Source organism: Budorcas taxicolor, chromosome 2 (genome assembly GCF_023091745.1).
Source record: "Budorcas taxicolor isolate Tak-1 chromosome 2, Takin1.1, whole genome shotgun sequence".
Classification (NCBI taxonomy): Eukaryota; Metazoa; Chordata; class Mammalia; order Artiodactyla; family Bovidae; genus Budorcas; species Budorcas taxicolor.
In genome coordinates this window covers 177156232-177176339 of record NC_068911.1, presented here as the reverse complement: position 1 = coordinate 177176339, position 20108 = coordinate 177156232, and the positions used below count along the sequence as shown (strand labels likewise).

Sequence of the window (20108 nt, the reverse complement as noted above, 5' to 3'; positions counted from 1 at the left end):
CCTATCAGACCTCCTCCTTCCCCTTCTCTCCTACTTCACCATTTCTAGCTTTTTTTACATTAGAAAGTAAAACATAATGATTATGGAACAATTTGAAAATTCAGAAAAGCCCATAAAGGCAAATAAAAATCACCCAGTCACACTTCCTAGAGATAATTGTTGTTAACACTTTAGTGTGTATCTGTTATTCACACACACTCTTCAATATAAAAACATTCGTATGTAACTGCAAAGAGACACATAACGGTGTCACATTTTAAGAACTGGTTCAGTGGTAAAGAATATGCCTGCAACATGGGAGCTACAGGAGACTCTGGTTCTATCCCTCGGTCACGAAGATCCCTTGGAGGAGGAAATGGCAGCGCACTCCAGTACTCTTACCTGGGAAATCCCATGGACAGAGGAGCCTGACGGCTACAGTCCATGGAGTTGGAAAGAGTCAGACACGCCTGAGCGACTGAGCATGCACACACACATAGATAGATACATCGTACATATATACCTACACACACTACATATCCCTGTATATCATATTATTACACAGGTAACAGTGACCTTTTTTCCTTCATTGTTTTCCTGTGAAAAGTGAAAGTTTTAGTTGCTCAGTCATGGCCGACTCTTTGGGACCCCATGGACTATAGCCCGTCAGGCTTCTCTGTCCAAGGGATTCTCCAGGCAAGAATAGTGGAGTGGGTTGCCATTTCCTTCTCCAAGGGTACTTCCCAACCCAGGGATCAAACCTGTGTCTCCTGCATTGCAGGCAAATTCTTTTTTGCCTGAGCCACCAGGGAACCCCATTTTCCTGTACCACCTGCATATATATGCCTTTGTAAATTGCTTATTCCTTTGCTTAGCTGTTGCTCTTTAAAAATAAAGTCAATTATAGAGATATAACTTACATATATCAAAATTCACCCTTCTCTGGTATATAGTTTGTTTTTTGGACATAGTCATGTGAATGTTACACTACCTCAGTTCAGTTCAGTTCAGTCGCTCAGTTGTGTCCGACTCTTTGCGACCCCATGAACCACAGCACACCAGGCCTCCCTGTTGATTACCAACGCCTGGAGTTCACCCAAACTCATGTCCATTGAGTTGGTGATGCCACCCAACCATCTAATCCTCTTGTCATCCCTTTCTCCTCCCACCTTCAATCTTTCCCAGCATCAGGGTCTTTTCAAATGAGTCAGCTCTTCACATCAGGTGGCCAAAGTATTGGAGTTTCAGCTTCAACATCAGTCCTTCCAATGAACACCCAGGACTGATCTACTTTAGGATGGACTAGTTGGATCTCCTTGCAGTCCATGGGACTCTCAAGAGCCTTCTCCAACACCATAGTTCAAAAGCATCAATTCTTTGGCGCTCAGCTTTCTTCACAGTCCAACTCTCACATCCATACATGACTACTGGAAAAACCATAGCCTTGACTAGATGGACCTTTGTCAACAAAGTAACAGCTCTGCTTTTTAATATGCTATCTAGGTTGGTCGTAACTTTCCTTCCAAGGAGTAAGCGTCTTTTAATTTCATGGCTGCAATCACCATCTGCAGTGATTCTGGAGCCCCCAAAAATAAAGTCAGCCACTGTTTCCCCATCTATTTGCCATGAAGTGTTGGGACCAGATGCCATGATCTTAGTTTTCTGAATGTTGAGCTTTAAGCCAACTTTGTCACTGTCCTCTTTCACTTTCATCAAGAGGCTTTTTAGTTCCTCTTCACTTTCTGCCATAAGGGTGGTGTCATCTGCACATCTGAGGTTATTGATATTTCTCCCAGCAATCTTGATTCCAGCTTGTGCTTCTTCCAGCCCAGTATTTCTCATGATGTACTCTGCATATAAGTTAAATAAGCACAGTGACAATATACAGCCTTGACGTACTCCTTTTCCTATTTGGAACCAGTCTGTTGTTCCATGTCCAGTTTTAACTGTTGCTTCCTGACCTGCATATAGGTTTCTCAAGAGGCAGGTCAGGTGGTCTGGTATTCCCATCTCTTGCAGAATTTTCCACAGTTTATTTTGATCCACACAGTCAAAGGCTTTGGCATAGTCAATAAAGCAGAAATAGATGTTTTTCTGGAACTCTATTGCTTTTTCGATGATCCAGCAGATGTTGATCTCTGGTTCCTCTGCCTTTTCTAAAACCAACTTGAACATCTGGAAATTCACAGTTCATATATTGCTGAAGCCTGGCTTGGAGAATTTTGAGCATTAGTTTACTAGTGTGTGAGATGAGTGCAATTGTGCGGTAGTTTGAGCATTTTTTGGCATTGCCTTTCTTTGGGATTGGAATGAAAACTGACCTTTTCCAGTCCTGTGGCCACTGCTGAGTTTTGCAAATTTGCTGGCATATTGAGTGCAGTACTTTCATAGCATCATCTTTTAGGATTTGAAATAGCTCCACTGGAATTCCATCACCTCCACTAGCTTTGTTCATAGTGATGCTTCCTAAGGCCCACTTGACTTCGCATTCCAGGATGTCTGCTACCTACATATAGAATATACCACTACTTATATATTGAATATTTCCACTGCCCCATGAAGTTGCCTCATGCCTCTTTGTAGTCACTGGTCCCTTCTCTTCTTCCCCAGATTCTTATAACCACTAATCTCATTTGTCTCTTGTAGTTTTGCCTCTGGGTTTTCCCTGGTAGCTCAGCTAGTAAAGAATCCGCCTGTAATTCAGGAGACCCTGGTTTGATTCCTGGGTCTGGAAGATCCCCTGGAGAACGGGTAGGCTACCCACTCCAGTCTTCTTGGGCTTCCCTGGTGGCTTGGACAGTAAAGAATCCACCTGCAATGCGGGAGTCCTGGGTTCGATCCCTGGGTTGGGAAGATCTGCTGGAGGAGGGAATGGCAGCCCACTCCAGTATTCTTGTCTGGAGAATCCCCAGGAGAAAGGAACCTGGCGGGCTAACGTCCATGGTGTTGCAGAGCTGGACACGACTGAGCAGCTAAGCACAGCATGGCACGGTTTTGCCTTTTCAGAATGCCATATAAGCAGAAATATATCACTGCTTGTGTCTGGCCTAGTGTCCTTCTGACAGTCGCACTATAACAGGGTAAAGTAGCTACTGCCTGACAGGTGAGGACTCTCACTTCCCAGGGACGCAGCGAGCCGGAGGGGACGGGATCTGCGCGTGCTGCTTGCTCCCTGGGGCGGTGTCGTCGCGCGCCCTCCCGGAGAGCCATCGTGTTTACTGAGGCGCGCTCTTCCTCCGGATGCCTTTGAGTGAGGAAGACTGGTTACCTCCTTCATTGTCCCAGTTTTTTGTCCTTAAATCTTTGCTGCTTAGCAGAAGTCATCAAAATCATTTGAATATACAGCATAACGATCCTGTTCTTGAAGGAGTATACTCTGTGCCGACTTAGTAGCTACAGCTTGCCTATTGCTCCATCAGTAGCTTTTTTAAAGTTTCTTAATTTTCTAGGTAGTTGTGGAAGATATTCTTCATAGTTAGACTTTTTTTTCTCTTAAATCCATGTATTTCTATAGTATTCCCTGTTATGAATTGCTTAATAGTCAAAGTATGTGTTTTCAAAATAAATACATTTTCTGTATACTGGAACTATCCACTAGGTTTCCCCCATCACCCCATACCCCTGTGAAGCATCTTATAAAATTTGAGAGTTAAAACTGAATTGGTTGCTACTCTCATGAGTAGGCAGCTTCCCTGATGGCCCAGAGGGTAAAGCGTCTGCCTGCAATGCGGGAGACGGGGGTTCGATTCCTGGATCAGGAAGATCCCCTGGAGAAGGAAATGGCACCCCACTCCAGTACTCTTGCCTGGAAAATGCCATAGACTGAGCAGCCTGGTAGGCTACAGTCCATGGGGTGGCAAAGAGTTGGACATGACTGAGCGACTTCACCTCATAAAGTCATGAGTAGGAGCTCTTATATCAATAATGAGGAGGTTTATACTCAGCCTACTTTTTCCTTTTTTTGGCTGCAGATAGAATATATGCTTCTGTAAACAGTATAGACACGTGTAAGGTAGAAAATGAAAGTCCTCTGTGATCTTCCGCACCTTGAGCAGCACAGTTAACAATTTGGTGACTGGTGCTCAAGTTATTTTTTCCTCTGGATAGTACATAGTGTGTTGTTATTATTTAAATATGTAAGTGCTGTAGGGATGATGTCACTCACAGATTCTGTTGGCTAATTTCCTTTCCAGTAGTCTTCCCGGGAGATGAGCAGTGCTCTCTATTTTGTATGTGTCAAAACCAGACACTCTGCACTTTGAGACCTAGATACTCTACCTGGAGAAAACTTCTGTGATTCTGACTTCTAGACCTGTGTGGTTCCTGTTTGTTCCATGGTTTTGCTCTGTTTTTAGACCACAGATACTATTTAGTAATAATGTCTTAACTGCCTATGACTTTGCACAAAGATAAGGAGGTGCTGATATTTGGGGGATTTAACAGACAGTCTCAGCTTTCTGTCCTCACTCAGGACAGAGTGAGGATTACTGTGGAGTTTCTGTGGAGGTGGTGGTCTGGGGGAAGTGCCCAGGCTCCATCGCTGGGCGTGTGTTTCGCATGACTCCTGGGAGCACTGTTCCGGCCAGGTTGTGCTCCAGGGGCACGGTCACACAGCACTCTGTGAGCAGTACCTCTGGGGTGTGCAGTGCAGTAGTGCTGCTCGACTGTACGTAGTTTTGTTTTGAAATTGATCCAGATGGGACGTTTGTGTGTTTCTCAGTATGTGTTTGGTGAAAAATCCTGTTTTTGTTTTAAAGACAGGGTGGATTTTCTGTGAAGCCTAAGTATCAGGTCCTTCAATTTTATGGCCCCCTTTCAAGGTCTTGGGAAGGGTGATAGCAGTTTTACGTTTGTAATTTTTTATTTTTTTTCCCTCAAAGAGGCCCCCAGTTGTCTGAGATGCAAGGCTCACACATCTGCATCTGCCTTTGGGCCTTCCTTCTTGGAAGGAACCTGAGCATTTGAGGGGCTGAGGGGTCCTGACGCTCCTGAAACTTACACTTAACTTTGTGGTGAATTTGCCCCTGGTGTTTGAACATGCCTTTTCAAATGGCTTTATTTCCATTTAGTTGCATATTAAGTACATGCAGTCATACACACATGAGTGGGAGAAAGATAATTCAGAACTGGCTTAGGATGCATCACAGTGATGCTCCCAGTCGCTGTTACAGAGAGCCTGTGGACTGGGCGTCCTGGGAGCCAGGTGGCCTTGCTCTTCCAACGTGGACACTGCAGATCCTCGCTGGCATCTCCTCTCCCTCTGCCTGCAGATCCGAGGAACAGACAAAAGCAACGGGCGGGAGCTGCACATCGCTTACCGACACGGCGAGCACTACGACAGCGTGCGCAGGATCAACGACGACTCGGAGGCGCCCGCACGCCTGCGCACGGAGGTGGGCGGGGCCGGCGCCCTCTGCTCCCAGCCCCGCAGGGACCCGGCCGGGGCTCTGCCCTGGAGCCAGAGCCAGTCAGGTTTCCATAGAAAGTGGCCGCTAAGAATCTGTGGGCTTGGTTTTTATTTTTAAACTTTGTTCATTTGGGGGAAGGCAGCGGATAAAATTGTCATTCTTCTGCTTTCCCTCACAGTGATGGCTGTGATTGCATGAATATAATTTATATAAACATTTAAAGTAACTTCATGTTTTGAAATTGATTCATGCTTCATATCTAAAATTTGGAAACTATAGAAAAAGTAAAGAAGAAAATAAACCATAACACAGAATCAACATTTTGTTACTGTTTTCGTATTTGTATAGCTTTTTGCTATTGTCTCATGTGTCTTTCCTCACATGATTAGACACTTTCTTTGTAATTTAAAAAAGTAAAGTGAAAGTCACTCTGTCACCCTTGTTTTCCTCTCTGGTAAACTGGATGCACCCACTGTTATTAGTCTATCATAAAACTACCTAGAGATGTTTACGTATCAAGCATTGTGTGGGTTTGTGCGTGTAGTCTAGCTTTGCTGGAATGCACTCTCCTCATCCGCAGTTGCAGCATCCTCTGCATAGCATTCTGCACTGCAACAGTGGAACATATCTCAAGAGTTTAATTCATAGCAGGACATAAGAAACTTCCTACATCTTTTTAAACGGCTCCATAGTTATTTAGTGTGTGGATGCATTATAATGTGCTTAAACAGGCCCTTCGATGGACTTTTAAATGACTTTCAAACTTTGTTTTTACAAGCAACATACAGTGCCTTACATGCATGTCTTTTTCACACATGCGCGGGTGTATTTGTGGAATAAGTTCCTGGAAGAGTCTTGCCGCATCAGGGGCTGTGTGCATCTGTAACTTGGTAGGTGTCGCCAGGTTGTTCTCTGTAGCAGTCTTGCCAGTTCACACTCCCACTTGCAATGTGTCTCTTCTGTACCTTTGCCAGCACAGTGTGTTATCAAGTTTTTAAATCTGTGTCACTTAGGGAAAAAATCTTAACATAATTTTAATTTCTATGTTTCTTATTAATGAGCTTATATATCTTTTCTTGTGTTTAAAACCAGTTTGTACTTTGTTGTGTGTGAACTGTATGCATGTTCTTTATTTTTTTTCTGTTCAGTCTTCTTAATGATTTTTGGGAAATCCTTTATGTACTAGGGAAATTAGCCTCTATTTGTGGTATGAGTTGCAAAATTTTTTCAGTCTGTTATCTGTCTTTTTATTCTTTCTCATATTGTCTTTCCTATGAAGGAATTTTAGATTTTTATGTGGTTAAATTTATCTCATTTTCAAGACATCAGGTAAATATCTTCTGGGTTTTGGGTCATAATTAGGAAGCTCTTTCCCATTCTGAGTTTAAAAGAATTCTCGCATAGTTTATTTTAGTACTTCTGTATGTTCATTTTTTAAAAGAAAATTAGGTCATGTCTCTATTTGGTACTTAAATTGATATACAGATGTGAGTGTATGGATTCAACTATATTTTTCCTTGTTACTTGAACCGAAACTGTTTATTTTTATAATTATACATCTTTTTCTCATTGATTTAGCTTGCTGCTTTTTTCATATACTAAATTCCTGTATGTAGTTGGGTCTATTTCTAGACATTGATTCTAGTCCACTGTTTTTTTCTGTTCAGATGTTCATGTGTTCATTGTTTTAATTAAGAAAGTATATTTTAAAAAATCTAGTAGAATTTTTCACCCATCATTACTTTCTTTTTTTATGGTTGCCTGTATATTTTTGCTTTTTTGTTTTATATATGAATGTTAGAATAAGTTTGCGTAGCTAAAAAGTCCTGGTAATATTTCCTTTTATTGTAATCTCATTAAATTAATAAGCAAAAATTGACATCTGTATGATGTTGAATCTTGCTAGCCAGGAACCTGCTAATCTTTTTGTTTGTTTAATTGACTGTTTTCGGTCATCTGCAGGAGCGTTTTTTCATATAGTTCTATCCCATTGTTTGCTGACTTTATTCTTAGATGTTTTGTGTTTTCTGTTCCTTTTGTAAGGAAAGGGTCTTTTTTTCCCTTTACATTTGTATGTATGAAATTTGATCACAAAATTATGTTATGTGTATTCTCAGCTATCCTACAGAGTTTTCTTTCTTTTTAATTGAGGTAAAGTTCACATAATGTAAAATTCACCATTTTCAAGTGTACGATTCAGTGGCACTGAATACACCCGCAAAGCTGAGTAAACACTTCCTCCATCCAGTTCCAAATAATTTTCAACACCCTGAAAGAAAGCCGGGTGCCCATTAAGCAGTTACTGCCCATTCCTCTTCAGCCCCAGCCCCAACCAGTCTACTTTCTGTCTCTCTGGATTTACTTTCTCTGGACTTTTTTTATAAAGGGAGTCACACACTGTGTGGCTTTTCATGTCTGGCTTTCCTTAGCGTGATGTTTTTAGGTGCATCCACGTTGTAGCACATACCATTTCTTAGTTCCTTTGCGGGGTCGAGCAGTACTCCATTTTACTGATACACCGCATTTTGTTTATCCTTTCATTTGGTGGGCCTTTGAATTGTTTCTATTCTTTGGCTGTTGTGAATAGTGCTGCTGTGATTATTTGGGTGTAGTATTTGTTTGAGTACCTGTTCTCAACGTTTTGGGTGTACAGTTGACCTGTGAGCAAGGGGTCAGGGGTACCAGTGATGCACAGCTGAAACTCTGCGTGTAACTTACAGTCCACTTGCAGATCTGAGCTCCTGTATCTACAGTTCTGTGTCCTTAGGTTTGGCCAGTCGTGAATCATGTAGTGCTAAGGCATTACTCCCGGGAGCGTCTGTGTCAGTGGGCCTGCGCAGTCCCGGTCTGTCAGCTGTGTATGGGAGGTGCTGGGTCCTGTGGTGACTCTGTCTTTAGCTTTTTGAGAAACTACGGCACTGTTTTCCACAGTGTGTAGCTGTTTGGTTTCATGTTCCCACTAACGGTGTATGGAGGACTTCACTTTCTCTCCATCCTCACCAGCACTTGTTATTTTTCCTTCTTTCTTTTTAAAATCACAGCCAACCTACAAGATGTGAAGTGGCATCTTGTAGTTTTGATTTTCATTCCATAATGATTAATGATGTTTAGCATCTTTTCATGTGCTCATTTGCCATTTGTTTATCTTAGAAGAGATGTCTATTCAAGTCCTTTGCACGTGTTTTAATTGGACTTTTTGTGATTTGGTTATTGAGTTCTAAAAAGCTCTTTATTCTGGACACTAGATTCTTACATGGGTTTCCAGAATTATTCTTGTTTGAAGTAGTTTTTTTTTTGTTTTCTCTCTCTCTTAAAGGTGTAGAATTATCTGCAAATAGTGATAACTTTTCTTCCTTTCCAGTTTTGTACTTCTAATTTTTCTTTATTGGCGGGCTAATTGCATTGCTGTTCTCCAAGACATTGTTAAATAATCATGGTGGTAGTGAAAATCCTTGTTGTGTTCCTTACTTGAGTGGGAATGAAGCTCTGTTCTGTAGGTAATTTAACTACACCCACACTCAGAAACCTGTAGTTGTTTCCAGTTATTCACCACCCTTCATGGCAGTAGAATGAGCACTTTTACATAAATTCTTTCTATCTGTGACATTATTTCCTTTGGATAAATTTCAAAGAATCTTGATACACATAGCCAAACTGTTAGGGTAAAATTTTAGAATAGGTTTTGCTTTTTATTACACGTTCTATGGAATATACTGCACGTTGCTGGCTTCCACTTGCTCTTTTATAGACAGAAAGCAAAAGTGTCCTTGCTTATGTTCCACTCGCTGCATTAATAATAGCAAGCAGAGGGAGAAAGTGATTGGAAGCCATGGACGGATGACTTTAGCTTTTCTGAAATGGGCTTACGTCATACAGTCCTGTGGATACCAAGTGAGCAGCTCTTGGTGGCTTTAGAATTGGGCCTACAGGCTCCCGGGAGTGTGGTGGTAGCATGGGAAGTTTCCGGAGTCATGCTCATCTGTGATGATCTGGTCCGGACGGGAGCTCCAGCACGCCACAGCTTGCTGGTGAACAGACAGGGCCTCGGGAATCAGGTGAGAGTCGGGCGTGTGTCTCTGCAAGGTGAGCTGTCCTGCTGGAAGAGCTCTTTGGGTGCTCCTGTAGGAGACTGATTCTGTTACTAGGCTCACAGCTCTGGAATCCAGCTGAGACAGGTGTGTGCTGCCCGAGTCAGCACTCATTGCCAAAATGTTGGTCTTTAATGCCATACTGAACAGTTTATCCCATATCCTGGGCCTTCTTTTAAAAAAACAGATTTATTTGTGCAGGTCTTCGCTGTGGCACGTGGGATGTTTGATCTTCACCGCGCCTTGCAGGATCTTCAGTTGTGGCTGTGAACTCTTGAGCTGTGGCATGTGGGATCTAGTTCTCTGACCAGGGGTCAGACCTGGGCCTGCTGCATTTAGAGTGCGGGGTCTTAGCCACAGGACCAATAAGGAAGTCCCTGGGCCTTTCTTCTTAAATACTTGAAGTTGTGGCCTGGAGTCTCTGTGTGAATGAAATTTAGCTGTTCCTTTAAGATTGTTTCTGAATGTGTTTTCGTATATCTGCATGTTTTGAGATGATGGAGTGTTTCCCTGTATTCAAGATTCTGAAGATAGTGTGCCAGAGTTCCATGATTATCACTCTTTCTGCGTCCTTCAGTTTCAGATGCTTCATCAAGATGAATCAAATAAGAGAGAGAAGAGCAAGGCAAAGGGAGTCGACTTTGAAGATGACCTGCGAGATGAAGTAGAAGATGCTGTCCAGAAAGTTTGCAACGCAACTGGGTGTTCCGTTAGTATTTGTCGTGTGGTAACCGTGCTTTAGCAGCGGTCCCTGACCTTTTTGGCACCAGGAAGTGGTTTCGTGGAAGACGGTTTTTCCACAGATCCAGGGGACCTGGGGGATGGTGGTTTTGGGATGATTCAAGTTCATTACATTTATTGTGCACTTTACTTCTAATCTGACACCACCGCCGATCTGATAGGAGGGACTGGTCCGTGGCCTGGAGGTTGGGGATCCCAGGTTTATAGACAGACATTGTTGAAAACCCGTCTGTACAGGTTTAACTTTTTGAGAAACTGCCACACTATCATGGCCTCACTCTAGCATGCCAACACCCGCTGAACCAAAGCAGGCCCATGATATTTGTAGTTTGATTTAGTTATGTAGTGTAACTTACTGAGAGCTGTTTATTCATTTCTCTCTTGTTTTCTCCACTTTACCCAGTATTGTTCAAAATCCTAAGAAAGTGTGTGGATTTATTATTTTCTGACTAGTGCAGTTTTGTATGAATTCACTTTATTAAACAATTATTTCAGGTGTTCACCTTACTGAGAATATTAAGACATTTTCTAGATGGAAAGTCTTGAAACCTTGCCTCAGTTACATTGTTTTGTGTATCAAATTGTTGATGTAGAGATGGACAGGAAAGTATACCCAGATTCTGATGTGTTCCTTTGTTTCCTTCATAGGATTTTAATTTGATAGTTCAGAACCTGGAAGCTGAAAATTATAATATTGAATCTGCGATAATTGCCATGCTGCAGATGAACCAGGGGAGAAGAAATAGTAAGTCTGTGATGGATATTCTTAAGCTTTCAAGATGATTATGTTGGTGATTTTTCAAATATTTAATTTTAATATTTTTATCAATAATTGGAGAATAACTGCCTTACAGTGTTGTGCTGGTTTCTGCTGCCCAGCAGCACGACTAAACTGCGAGTATGCATATGTCCTTCCCTTGTGGGGCCTCTCCTCCGCAGCCCCACCCCTCTAGGCCATGGGCCACCATAGGCCACCAGGCCGAGCTCGCTGTGCTGTGCGGCAGCTTCCCGCTAGCCGTCTCTTTACACAGCTAGTGTGTACATATCAGTGTCACTCTCTGTTTGCCCCACCGCCCTTCCACAAGTCGATTCTCTGTGTCTGTGTCTCGATTCCTGCCCTGCAACTAGGTCGTCAGTGCCATTTTTCTAGATTCCATGCACATGCATTAATAGATGGTATCGAGTTTTCATCTTTAATCAGCTGGCAGGGAGTTAACTGTATTGTCATTTACTCATTTAGCAGTTGCTTACTGAGCACCTTGTGTTTGCAGGTGGGTTTTACTGGGTGCCAGCTCTGCATCAGGGAGCGTGTAGTCTGGGGGTGGAGGGGCATGGTGGAGGCAGGTGAGTAGATTGGCGTAATCATATGTGATGAAGTTGGGGTACAGGGTGCTAGGGGGTGCATGGGAAGGCCACTTAGCCAGTTTTGGAGGAGTGGACAGTGTCAGGGAAGACCTATCCTTCTAGAAAGAAGATTCCATTATAATGCCAAAATGATAACTGAAATGGAGAGAAAAATTACTTTTCTAGTGGAAATATTTACATTACTAGCATCAGTCAACTGGTGATAATTCAGAATTTTTCTTTGCTTAGTTCAGTTCAGTTCAGTCACTCAGTCGTGTCCCACTCTTTTGACCCCATGAATCGCAGCACGCCAGGCCTCCCTGTCCATCACCAACTCCCGGACTTCACTCAGACTCGCGTCCATCGAGTCCGTGATGCTATCCTGCCATCTCATCCTCTGTTGTCCCCTTCTCCTCCTGCCCCGATTCCCTCCCAACATCAGAGTCTTTTCCAATGAGTCAGCTCTTTTCATGAGGTGGCCAAAGTACTGGAGTTTCAGCTTTAGCATCATTCCTTCCAAAGAACACCTAAGGCTGATCTCCTTTAGAATGGACTGGTTGGATCTCCTTGCAGTCCAAGGGACTCTCAAGAGTCTTCTCCAACACCACAGTTCAAAAGCATCAATTCTTCGGCGCTCAGCTTTCTTCACAGTCCAACTCTCGCATCCATACATGATCTTAAACTGAGTTTTAATTCTGTGATTCAGAGGAAGGAAAAAAAAAATGTTAATATCTGTTTTTGCAAGTTATTTATTTTGAATGATTTCAGTACTCATTGCCAGACATTTTATGCCAGATACTGTTCCTGGCATTATATTAATAGTTTTCTGATTGGGTATTTTATTATCTTCCTTATATGTATGTTGTACCTTCTTAGAAAGCTAATCCATGTGATTTTAAAGCTGTGCTATATAGAGTCTGTGCTATTCTGTATGGAATATACTTGACAGGTGGCTAAGTGAGACTGAGGAACTAAATTTAAAATTTTATTTAACTTTATTTTTAATTTAAACAGCCACATGTGGCTAGTAGCCACTGTATTGGAGAGCACAGTTTTAGAGCTTATTTCCTTTCTGTTTTAGGGGCACAAATGAAAGATTTCCCCCTGAAAATTAATGTTAAAAAGTGGCTTAAACTGATGAATCAAAGCACTCAGCTGGTAGGAAGCTGATGAGAGGACTGGTCAACGGGTTATTTTAAAATTTATCTTCCAAATTTTACCAGTAATTTTTTCCTTATGTTCCCCACTGTATTGACTTGATACTGGAATTTTGCCTCAAGGAAACTTGCTCTCTGAATGACAATGATACAGGGAGCCAGGTACTTTGAGTCTTTTAACACTTGTCACAGTGTGTAACTATCTTAGGTTTCCAGTTTAACAAACCGTCTTTCTTTGAAAGGTGCAGAGGAGAACCTTGAGTCCAGTGGTGGAGTGCTGACGCAGTGTGGTCCTTTATGGGAAGAGGGTGGCAGTGGCACCAGAATCTTCGGAAATCAGGGTGTAAATGAAGGCAGGACTGAGAACAGTAAGGCGCGGGCCAGCCCTACTGAGGAAAACAGAGCAAATAAAAACCAGCTCCCAAAGGTAGGCATGATGGGATTGCCAGGGTAAAGGGGGAACGAGTGAGTGAGTGAGTGAGTGAGTGAAGTGGGGGCTCTGTGATTTGGCAGCAGTGGCGGGAACTTGGAGCTCGTGTTCGTATGTGACTTTATTTTGATTTTATAAAGTGGTTATTGTAGGAAATATGGGGAGTGGATGGGAGTATATGATGAAGTGGAATGAAGACCCCACTTGTCCCGTTTGGACTTTGCAGTGACCCTTGGAAGGAAGTATACTCAGTCCCTGCTCTGTACACACAGATCGGCTCCTCCTCCTGCCTGATGTCGGAGCATGTGGGTGGCTTTCTTGGCTGACCGTGTGACTGCGTCCCATTTGTTGTAAATGCCGTCACCTTCAGTGAACACCTTGTGTATAAATCTTTGTCTTGCATTATTTGCTTGGCTAGAGTCCCAGAAGGAGAATTAACAGGGTAAAGGGCATGGGTATGTGGATCTTTTTAAGATCTTCTGGAAAGTTGTAAGATGCTTCCAAGAAAGGTTGTGCTTCTCCCTTCCCAGCCCAACTCTCACAAGCAATATATGACACCATGACTTTTACTGAACTTGGGACTTCTTGCTAAGATTTTTACCAGGAAGTTCTGAGCTCAGAATGTAACGTAATGTAAAAAGTCACAGGCAGAGGGTGAGATGCAGTAAGCTTGTAAGGATTCTGTTAGGATTCCCTGGGGCATTACGCACAGAAAGGCATCCTGTGGCATTTTTGAGCATTATATCCAGCTGGCCTAGGGTTCATGTTTCTTTAGGTTATTTTGAATTACTTTATGAGGAGAATGGAATTGACTTTATTTGCTAGCCTAGCACGGGGATATACATTTTTACTGACTCACACGGCAGTCTCCTTTCTCAGGTCACAAACAAACAGAGGCGAGAACAGCAGCGACTAGAGAAGAAGAAACGACAGGAGGAGAGGCACCGGCACAAAGCCCTGGAGAGCAGGGGCCACAGGGACAGCAGCAGGAGCGATGCGGACGCGAGCGCCCAGGTCACCTTGGTGAAGACCTTCGCGGCTCTCAGCATCTGAGTCTGGCCTCCTGGGAGCTGCGAGCAGCGAATGGGAAGTGCAGGGCTGTGTGCCAGGCTTCCCAGTGAGGCCGTCCTTTACAGAACAGAACCCAACCCACAGAGTCACTCACTGAGTTAGTTTCCTTCGGCTGCCTCTTTTTTGTTCAAAGTTTTGTCCAGTGATGTGTTTTATTTAATGAAAGTGCAGTGAAGCCGTTCATGTTCTGTGTTTAAAATACCGAGTTTGAGGGGTGGATAGTTAGGTAAAAAACAAAAACCTTTTAAGTGTGGTTTTATTTGCCCTGAAAATTTAGAGTTTGGTGACCCTGGGATCTTTCCTTAACACTTGGGGTGAGTTTTGCTATAATTGCAGATGAGATAGTTTAGATTAATTGCTAGACAGTCAGAGGACAAGTTTCCTTTGTTTCTGTTTCATTTTCAAACAGACATTAATATGCAGGATAGTTTATAAATGATCTCCAACTCAGGTACATGTTTAGAATTAACTTTCTTCTACTCCAGGTTAATCAGAGAATAATTCAGGAATTGTTTTTCCAAAGTAATGTGATAGGGAGGTTGTGGCCTGTAGTCAGGGTGGCAATTAAACAACCACATTTCTCTTCCTGATCATGATGTTCAGATGGGATTGCAGGCACTGCTGGTTCATTTGTCCTCAAGCCATATGATAAGTAGGCCTGACTGTTAATTAGGCCTGGGCCTTGCTGGAAAATTGGTAGTGTTGCTGAGTGTTTGACACTTGTTTCTTGATGGCAAGAAGGTGTTGCCTGACTGCTTATGATTCAGGTCTGGGATTCTGAAAGCATGCAGTCCAGAATCCGTAGTTGTGAAGGGAAAGATCACGAGAGTCTGAGGTTTTGCACAGGAGGAGTCTGAAGAGTTCTTCTGTTTTGTACGGAGAGAGTGGAAGACTTGCTAAGGTTTTTCATGTTCACATTTTAAGTGAGTGTCTTTCTTTCTTGCTATTCTAGATTTAGAGAGATTCCTTCAGAGGAAAAGTATCTTGAGCTGTTGCTTAATTTGTTAGTATTTTGAAAATGAAATCCCATAAAATGCTGCACTTTCTTCTTTCTAGTTAAGCCCTGTTTGGGATTTTGCTCTTGGAAAAACTCTCCAGCACCCTCTAGAAGTCGTCAGGGACTTAGGTTAGACCAGCTGGGCCGAGAAAGCACTGTGGCTGAGGTCCTGCAGTGGCTGCACAGTGCTGAAATAGTCAGGTTTGGGCAGTGGGAGGCATCATTCCTCAGACTGAGTTAGATGGATGTGAACTTTAAAGTTAACCCTCGAAGTGGCCAATCTTGGACCGTTTTTGCCTTTTGAGGACCTAATATTGGAAGAAATAATATATGCTGAACTGAAAGGTGAACTACTGGTTTTCTCCTCCATCTCAGATTTCAAAATTACAAGAGTTCCAAGGCATAAAGAAAACAATAAGAAGGTTTTGACATGTGTAGACACAGCATTGTGTGGGCTGCCTTTGGATTCAGTGGGTTGTCTTTATCAGCAGGTGGTTTGCTTTCTTCGGTTTTGATTATGTATTTTAATTCTCTGTCTGTTGGCTTTGGTAACTTTTCGTGCTTGGAGCCTCAGTAGCCTCTTGGAGATGCCCCCAGAACATGCTGGTATAGTACATCAACGAAGCAGGTTTAGAAACGGCATAGCATTTTTTCTTTGCATGCCGCAGGGTCCTGAGTTAGAGCTTCTGGCGCTCGGTATGAGAAGGTGAGCCGTCTCTGTTGCCTCGCTGTCTCCAAGGGAGCGCGGGCCAATGCTTCAGGCTCTGTTCTCCTGGCTTTCCACTGTGGCCGAGCATCTGAGTGAGCACTGTTTCTTGAATGTTTGTACTGTGAGGATTCAGGAGACCAGATCCTCTCACACGATTAAGCAGTTAGGAGTCTGAAATAGCTGAGGGAGACCCATGGTCAGGAGTGGTAGGATTGCTTTAGTTCACATGGTTAAAGAACGTGGCCTTGGGCTCTGTTGGGTTTTAGAAGTTGCTAAAGAGTTACTATAGAATATTGGGTGCATTTATTTATGAATTACATAATTCTGAGAATGGGCTTCACCTTTTCTTGGGTAAAGTAACTGGTTTTAAAAACTAATCTAGTGGCTTCAGTAATTTTCTTTTATTACTATTTCACAGTTTTTCAGTTACAATTGGTCTGTGTTCAGTATGTTAATTATTAGGGATGGGGTACATGTATCCAGCTTTAGTGATATCTTCTAAGGGTTTAAATTTAAACTTCACTGCCTCCATCCCACCAAAGTATGAGGTAGATGGAATCCATGTGTTAGTTGGTTCCGTGAGAGGCTCTGGAGAACCACATTATTGGCAGCCAGGTGGGGGCCTGGCGTGTTGATTGGTCCTGGCCGCCTGGTTGGTGGTTACCTGGTGCCGTTGCTCAGGGCACTGCATAGTAAGGAGTGAAGCGTTCTTAGCCTCTGCGGCTGTTAGGTGTTTGTTCTGTGGGATTATCTCGGTAGCTTTGGTCAGGAGAAAGGGGATGGGGTGGTGGTCCATAGCTGCTTACTTGTCTTAGAAGCTGTACATAAAAGTTGTATGGACTTTTTTTAAAGGTCAAAATAAGAAATAAAATTTTAGTGGCAACAGCTTTGTACTCGAGAGGTAGATGTATTCGAACAGCATAGAGCCACAACTTCTAAATTAGCACAGTTGCCACCAGGAGATGTTAGAAGTTGTGTGTGTATATTTGATTTTTCAATAATAGCATATGCTTTTAGGAGTGAAGTCTGGCTGAAGAATTGTGGCAGAAAGGAGTCTCAAGGGTCGAGCTTGTCTGTGGTTCCCCCTATAAGCTCTGAACACACTTCCACACCCCGTGTGATTCCGAGGGCTGGTGAAGTGGGAGCTCTGCTGTGGGGCAGCTGGGGCCGGGCTCCGAGGGGGTGCTTTCTGATGCGGCGCCGCCTCGCCCAGGGAGCTCTGCTGGCAGGAGATGCTGACTGGGGGAGCCGCGCCTGTGTTCCATAGGTGGGGATCAGGCAGACTTGGCGTGAGGCCGTGCTCGCCTCGTAGGAGTCCCTGTCGTCAGTGTGCAGTTTCTCTCTTTTTGAGAAACTCTCAGACCGCCTGGGTTTTACCGGGTCCACGTGGAACGCTGTCAGTTTACCTCTGAGACGTTCGGCCCAGAACGCGCAGTCGGTTGACGGAAACTCGGCTTCCTCGTCAGGGCTGACTCACTCAGCCTGCCAGAAGGGCCGGTGTGGGCAGCGTGACGGTGGAGCTTGGTTTCGGTGCCGTGGCCGTGGGCCTCTGACTCCGCTTGGGGTAGACGCGTAGCTCTTCACCTTTTTACCTCAAGGCTCTGTCTCTCTGTGGCAAACCTTTAGACTCAGAGTCTGATGCAGTTTGTTTATTTTTGTTTGTTTTGATGTTTTCATTGTTCACTGTTTCGTTCATCTCAGCTTTCAGAACAAGTGTTGCTCAAACTCTGGGGCCTTCTGACAGTTGTTCTGAGGTGATTTGATAATGGCACTTTCTACAAGGTGTGTCTTTCTGACTCTAAAGCAAATTGTATGTTTCGTTAAGTTGAAGATCTCGATTTTAAATGATAGCCAGTCTTCTGCCGTCACCTACGAGAGAGGGGACGGACAGTTGGTTTGCAGCAGAGACACTGACACCAGTCACAAAGTGCGTGCCCAGTACTGAACTCAGAAGGTGCCCCAGAACCCGGCCCTGGGCAGGATTGGGGCCCTGTCCACTGCCTGGCCCCGTGTGTCCAGGGTAACGTGCCCTGTGAAAACCTCAGGCTCTTACCATTTCCTCGGAGGGATTACCTTCTAGAGTCCTGCTCTCGTAGTGCAGACTACTTTGTAACTCGATTAAAGTGTTCAGCATCCTTGCAAAGTTACTCAAGACGGAGCTGATACCAGTGAAGAATAATTTCTGTGAAAGCATGAACGGGTGTGTGGTGACCTTGCTGTAAGCAGGGCGTCCCCCGGTCCAGAACCGCTGGTGCTCACTGTGCCGCAGCGCTGGGCGGTCATGACCGCTGGGCGAAAGCTCGGCGGCCCACCCTGCCCCTCCCAGCTCGGCATCCACCGGGGCACCGTTGCCGGTCGTCTGTGATGGGGTTTGCGTGTGGCCCCAGACCTCGGCCTGCGTGCCGACCCCTCGGCCGCAGTGGAGGAGTGCGGCTGTGGGCTCCTCCCGTGGTTCATCTTCTGGGGGGAACGGCGCTCGGCCTCCCCGGAGCGACCCTTCCAGCATCCACCAGCAGCGAGCTCCGTGAGGAGGAGGGAGGGGCTGGGAGCCTAACAGCAGACCTCTGTGCTCCCCGTGCCAACGGGGAGGCGCTGGTGGGCGTTAGTCCCTTGACGAGGGAGGGCAGGTGGGTCTGTGGAGAATACTGGAGCCCCTGTGGCTCAGCCACCTTCCCTTTTCCCCCTAATTGCACTATACTTGCTCTCGCTGCAGTCCGGAGATACCCAAGACCTCCGTGGGGTCATGACCCAGAGACTTAGCAAGTCTCGCCTTATCCGTGGAGCTTGACAGGGAGAAGTGTGACCGTTGTCTGGCGTCCGTAGTTCATTTCTTCCTTCTTTCCTCGCGTTGTGTTACTCTGAACCGTTCTGTTTTTTATTTACCAAAGTACTGTACGTGGCTATTTGCAGTGTTTCCAAAACCAAATGTTTTCTTTTGTTGTGTCTTTAACCTTCAATACTTGGTGCAATAGAAGCTGCAGAGATGTGCCACTTTATCTATGAACTGGAGTTTTGTATACCAATAAATTCTAGTTTAAAGACAGTTTCGAGTCGTCTTTGTCACTGTCTGACTGCCGTTTGATGGCATGAGATGGAGAGCCTGCCCGTCCTTCTCAGAGACTTTGCAGGAAACTGGGCCTGTTCTGCCCAGGGACAGTTGTTTGGGGTCTCACTGAGCTCCAGTAGCTGATTGCAGCTTCTGTCCAGGTGAGTGTCGCCGCACACCCGGGAGGCCTCCTCCACTTTCTACCTGGTGTCTTAAGAACATCTCTCGTAGTTAGCAGTTGTCTAAATACAGAGCAGCTGTCTTTTGGCAGCCCTGAGGGTTTCTCTAGAGCTCTGGGGCTTGGTTTGACCCCATTCCAGGAGGGATTGCCTTCCCGCAGACACACGTGGGCAGCAGTGACTGCACAGGTTACCTGGAAGAGGTGCTCGGGACGGGGAGGGGCAGATGGCCACAGAGCGCCAGAGGGATGGGCCCTGGGCGAGACCAGCAGGGCTGGTCCCGAGGCCAAGGCTGCGGCCGTGTGGCCAGTGGTTTTGGCCTCTGGGTTCCCGCCTGATCTTGTCCTGTGTGCTCATCCAGCAGCCTGTGGATGGGCCCCACGGTACTTTGACTCCGAAAGGGCTCTGCTGCCACCCTGGGTGGGTGAAGACTGCAGCAGCTGGCGAACCGTCCCTTCCCTCTCGGTCACTGTCCTCCCTGTGTGATGTTTGCCTCATCCCATGACCCGGGGACCTTGGGGTACACAGATGCTATCCAGTTCCTGAGCCCGCGAGGCCCAGACGCCGGACCCTGCTCACCCGACTGAGAATCTCTCTGAAAGATCTAGGACTGGAGTGCTGCCCCAGTGTAGGGTTCTGCCCCCCCAACCCTGGGCGGAGAACGTCCATGGCCTCCTTGGTGTTGTCCTGTGGTTCTCCGGGGGCCGGGGGCCGCCTGCTGGGCTGCATGGTGGTCCTGGGGCTTCCTGCCTGGGTCTTGGTGACCTGTGAGGTCGGGTGAGTCTGCAAGGGCGGAAGTGTCCTCAGGCCTCAGAGGGGACAATTAAAGGGATACAGTTTGCTGTTTGTGTTTTCCTCCAGGCTATTGCTTACTCCGCATGAGGGACAGTGTATGGTGCCAAAGGCTGAGATGCCATAAGGGGAAAGTGGCTGTTCCCCTGTCCCCTCTTGGCAACTGG

General features: G+C 45.1%; 1 protein-coding gene across 2 annotated transcripts in view; it reads left to right on the top strand.

Annotated features, from left to right (window-relative positions):
- Positions 1-18957, top strand: part of OTUD3 (OTU deubiquitinase 3) — a 35415-nt gene extending 16458 nt beyond the window's left edge. Inside the window, exons 4-8 of one of the 2 annotated variants that reach the window (XM_052661065.1) lie at positions 5250-5372; positions 10053-10184; positions 10865-10961; positions 12960-13144; positions 14027-18957. In XM_052661065.1, the coding sequence (XP_052517025.1) occupies positions 5250-5372; positions 10053-10184; positions 10865-10961; positions 12960-13144; positions 14027-14200 (711 nt within the window). In that variant the 3' untranslated portion in view covers positions 14201-18957. Of the gene's footprint in view, positions 1-5249; positions 5373-10052; positions 10185-10864; positions 10962-12959; positions 13145-14013 lie in introns of both variants that reach the window. The other variant, XM_052661058.1, reaches the window with a different exon arrangement.
- Positions 18958-20108: the final 1151 nt, after the last annotated feature.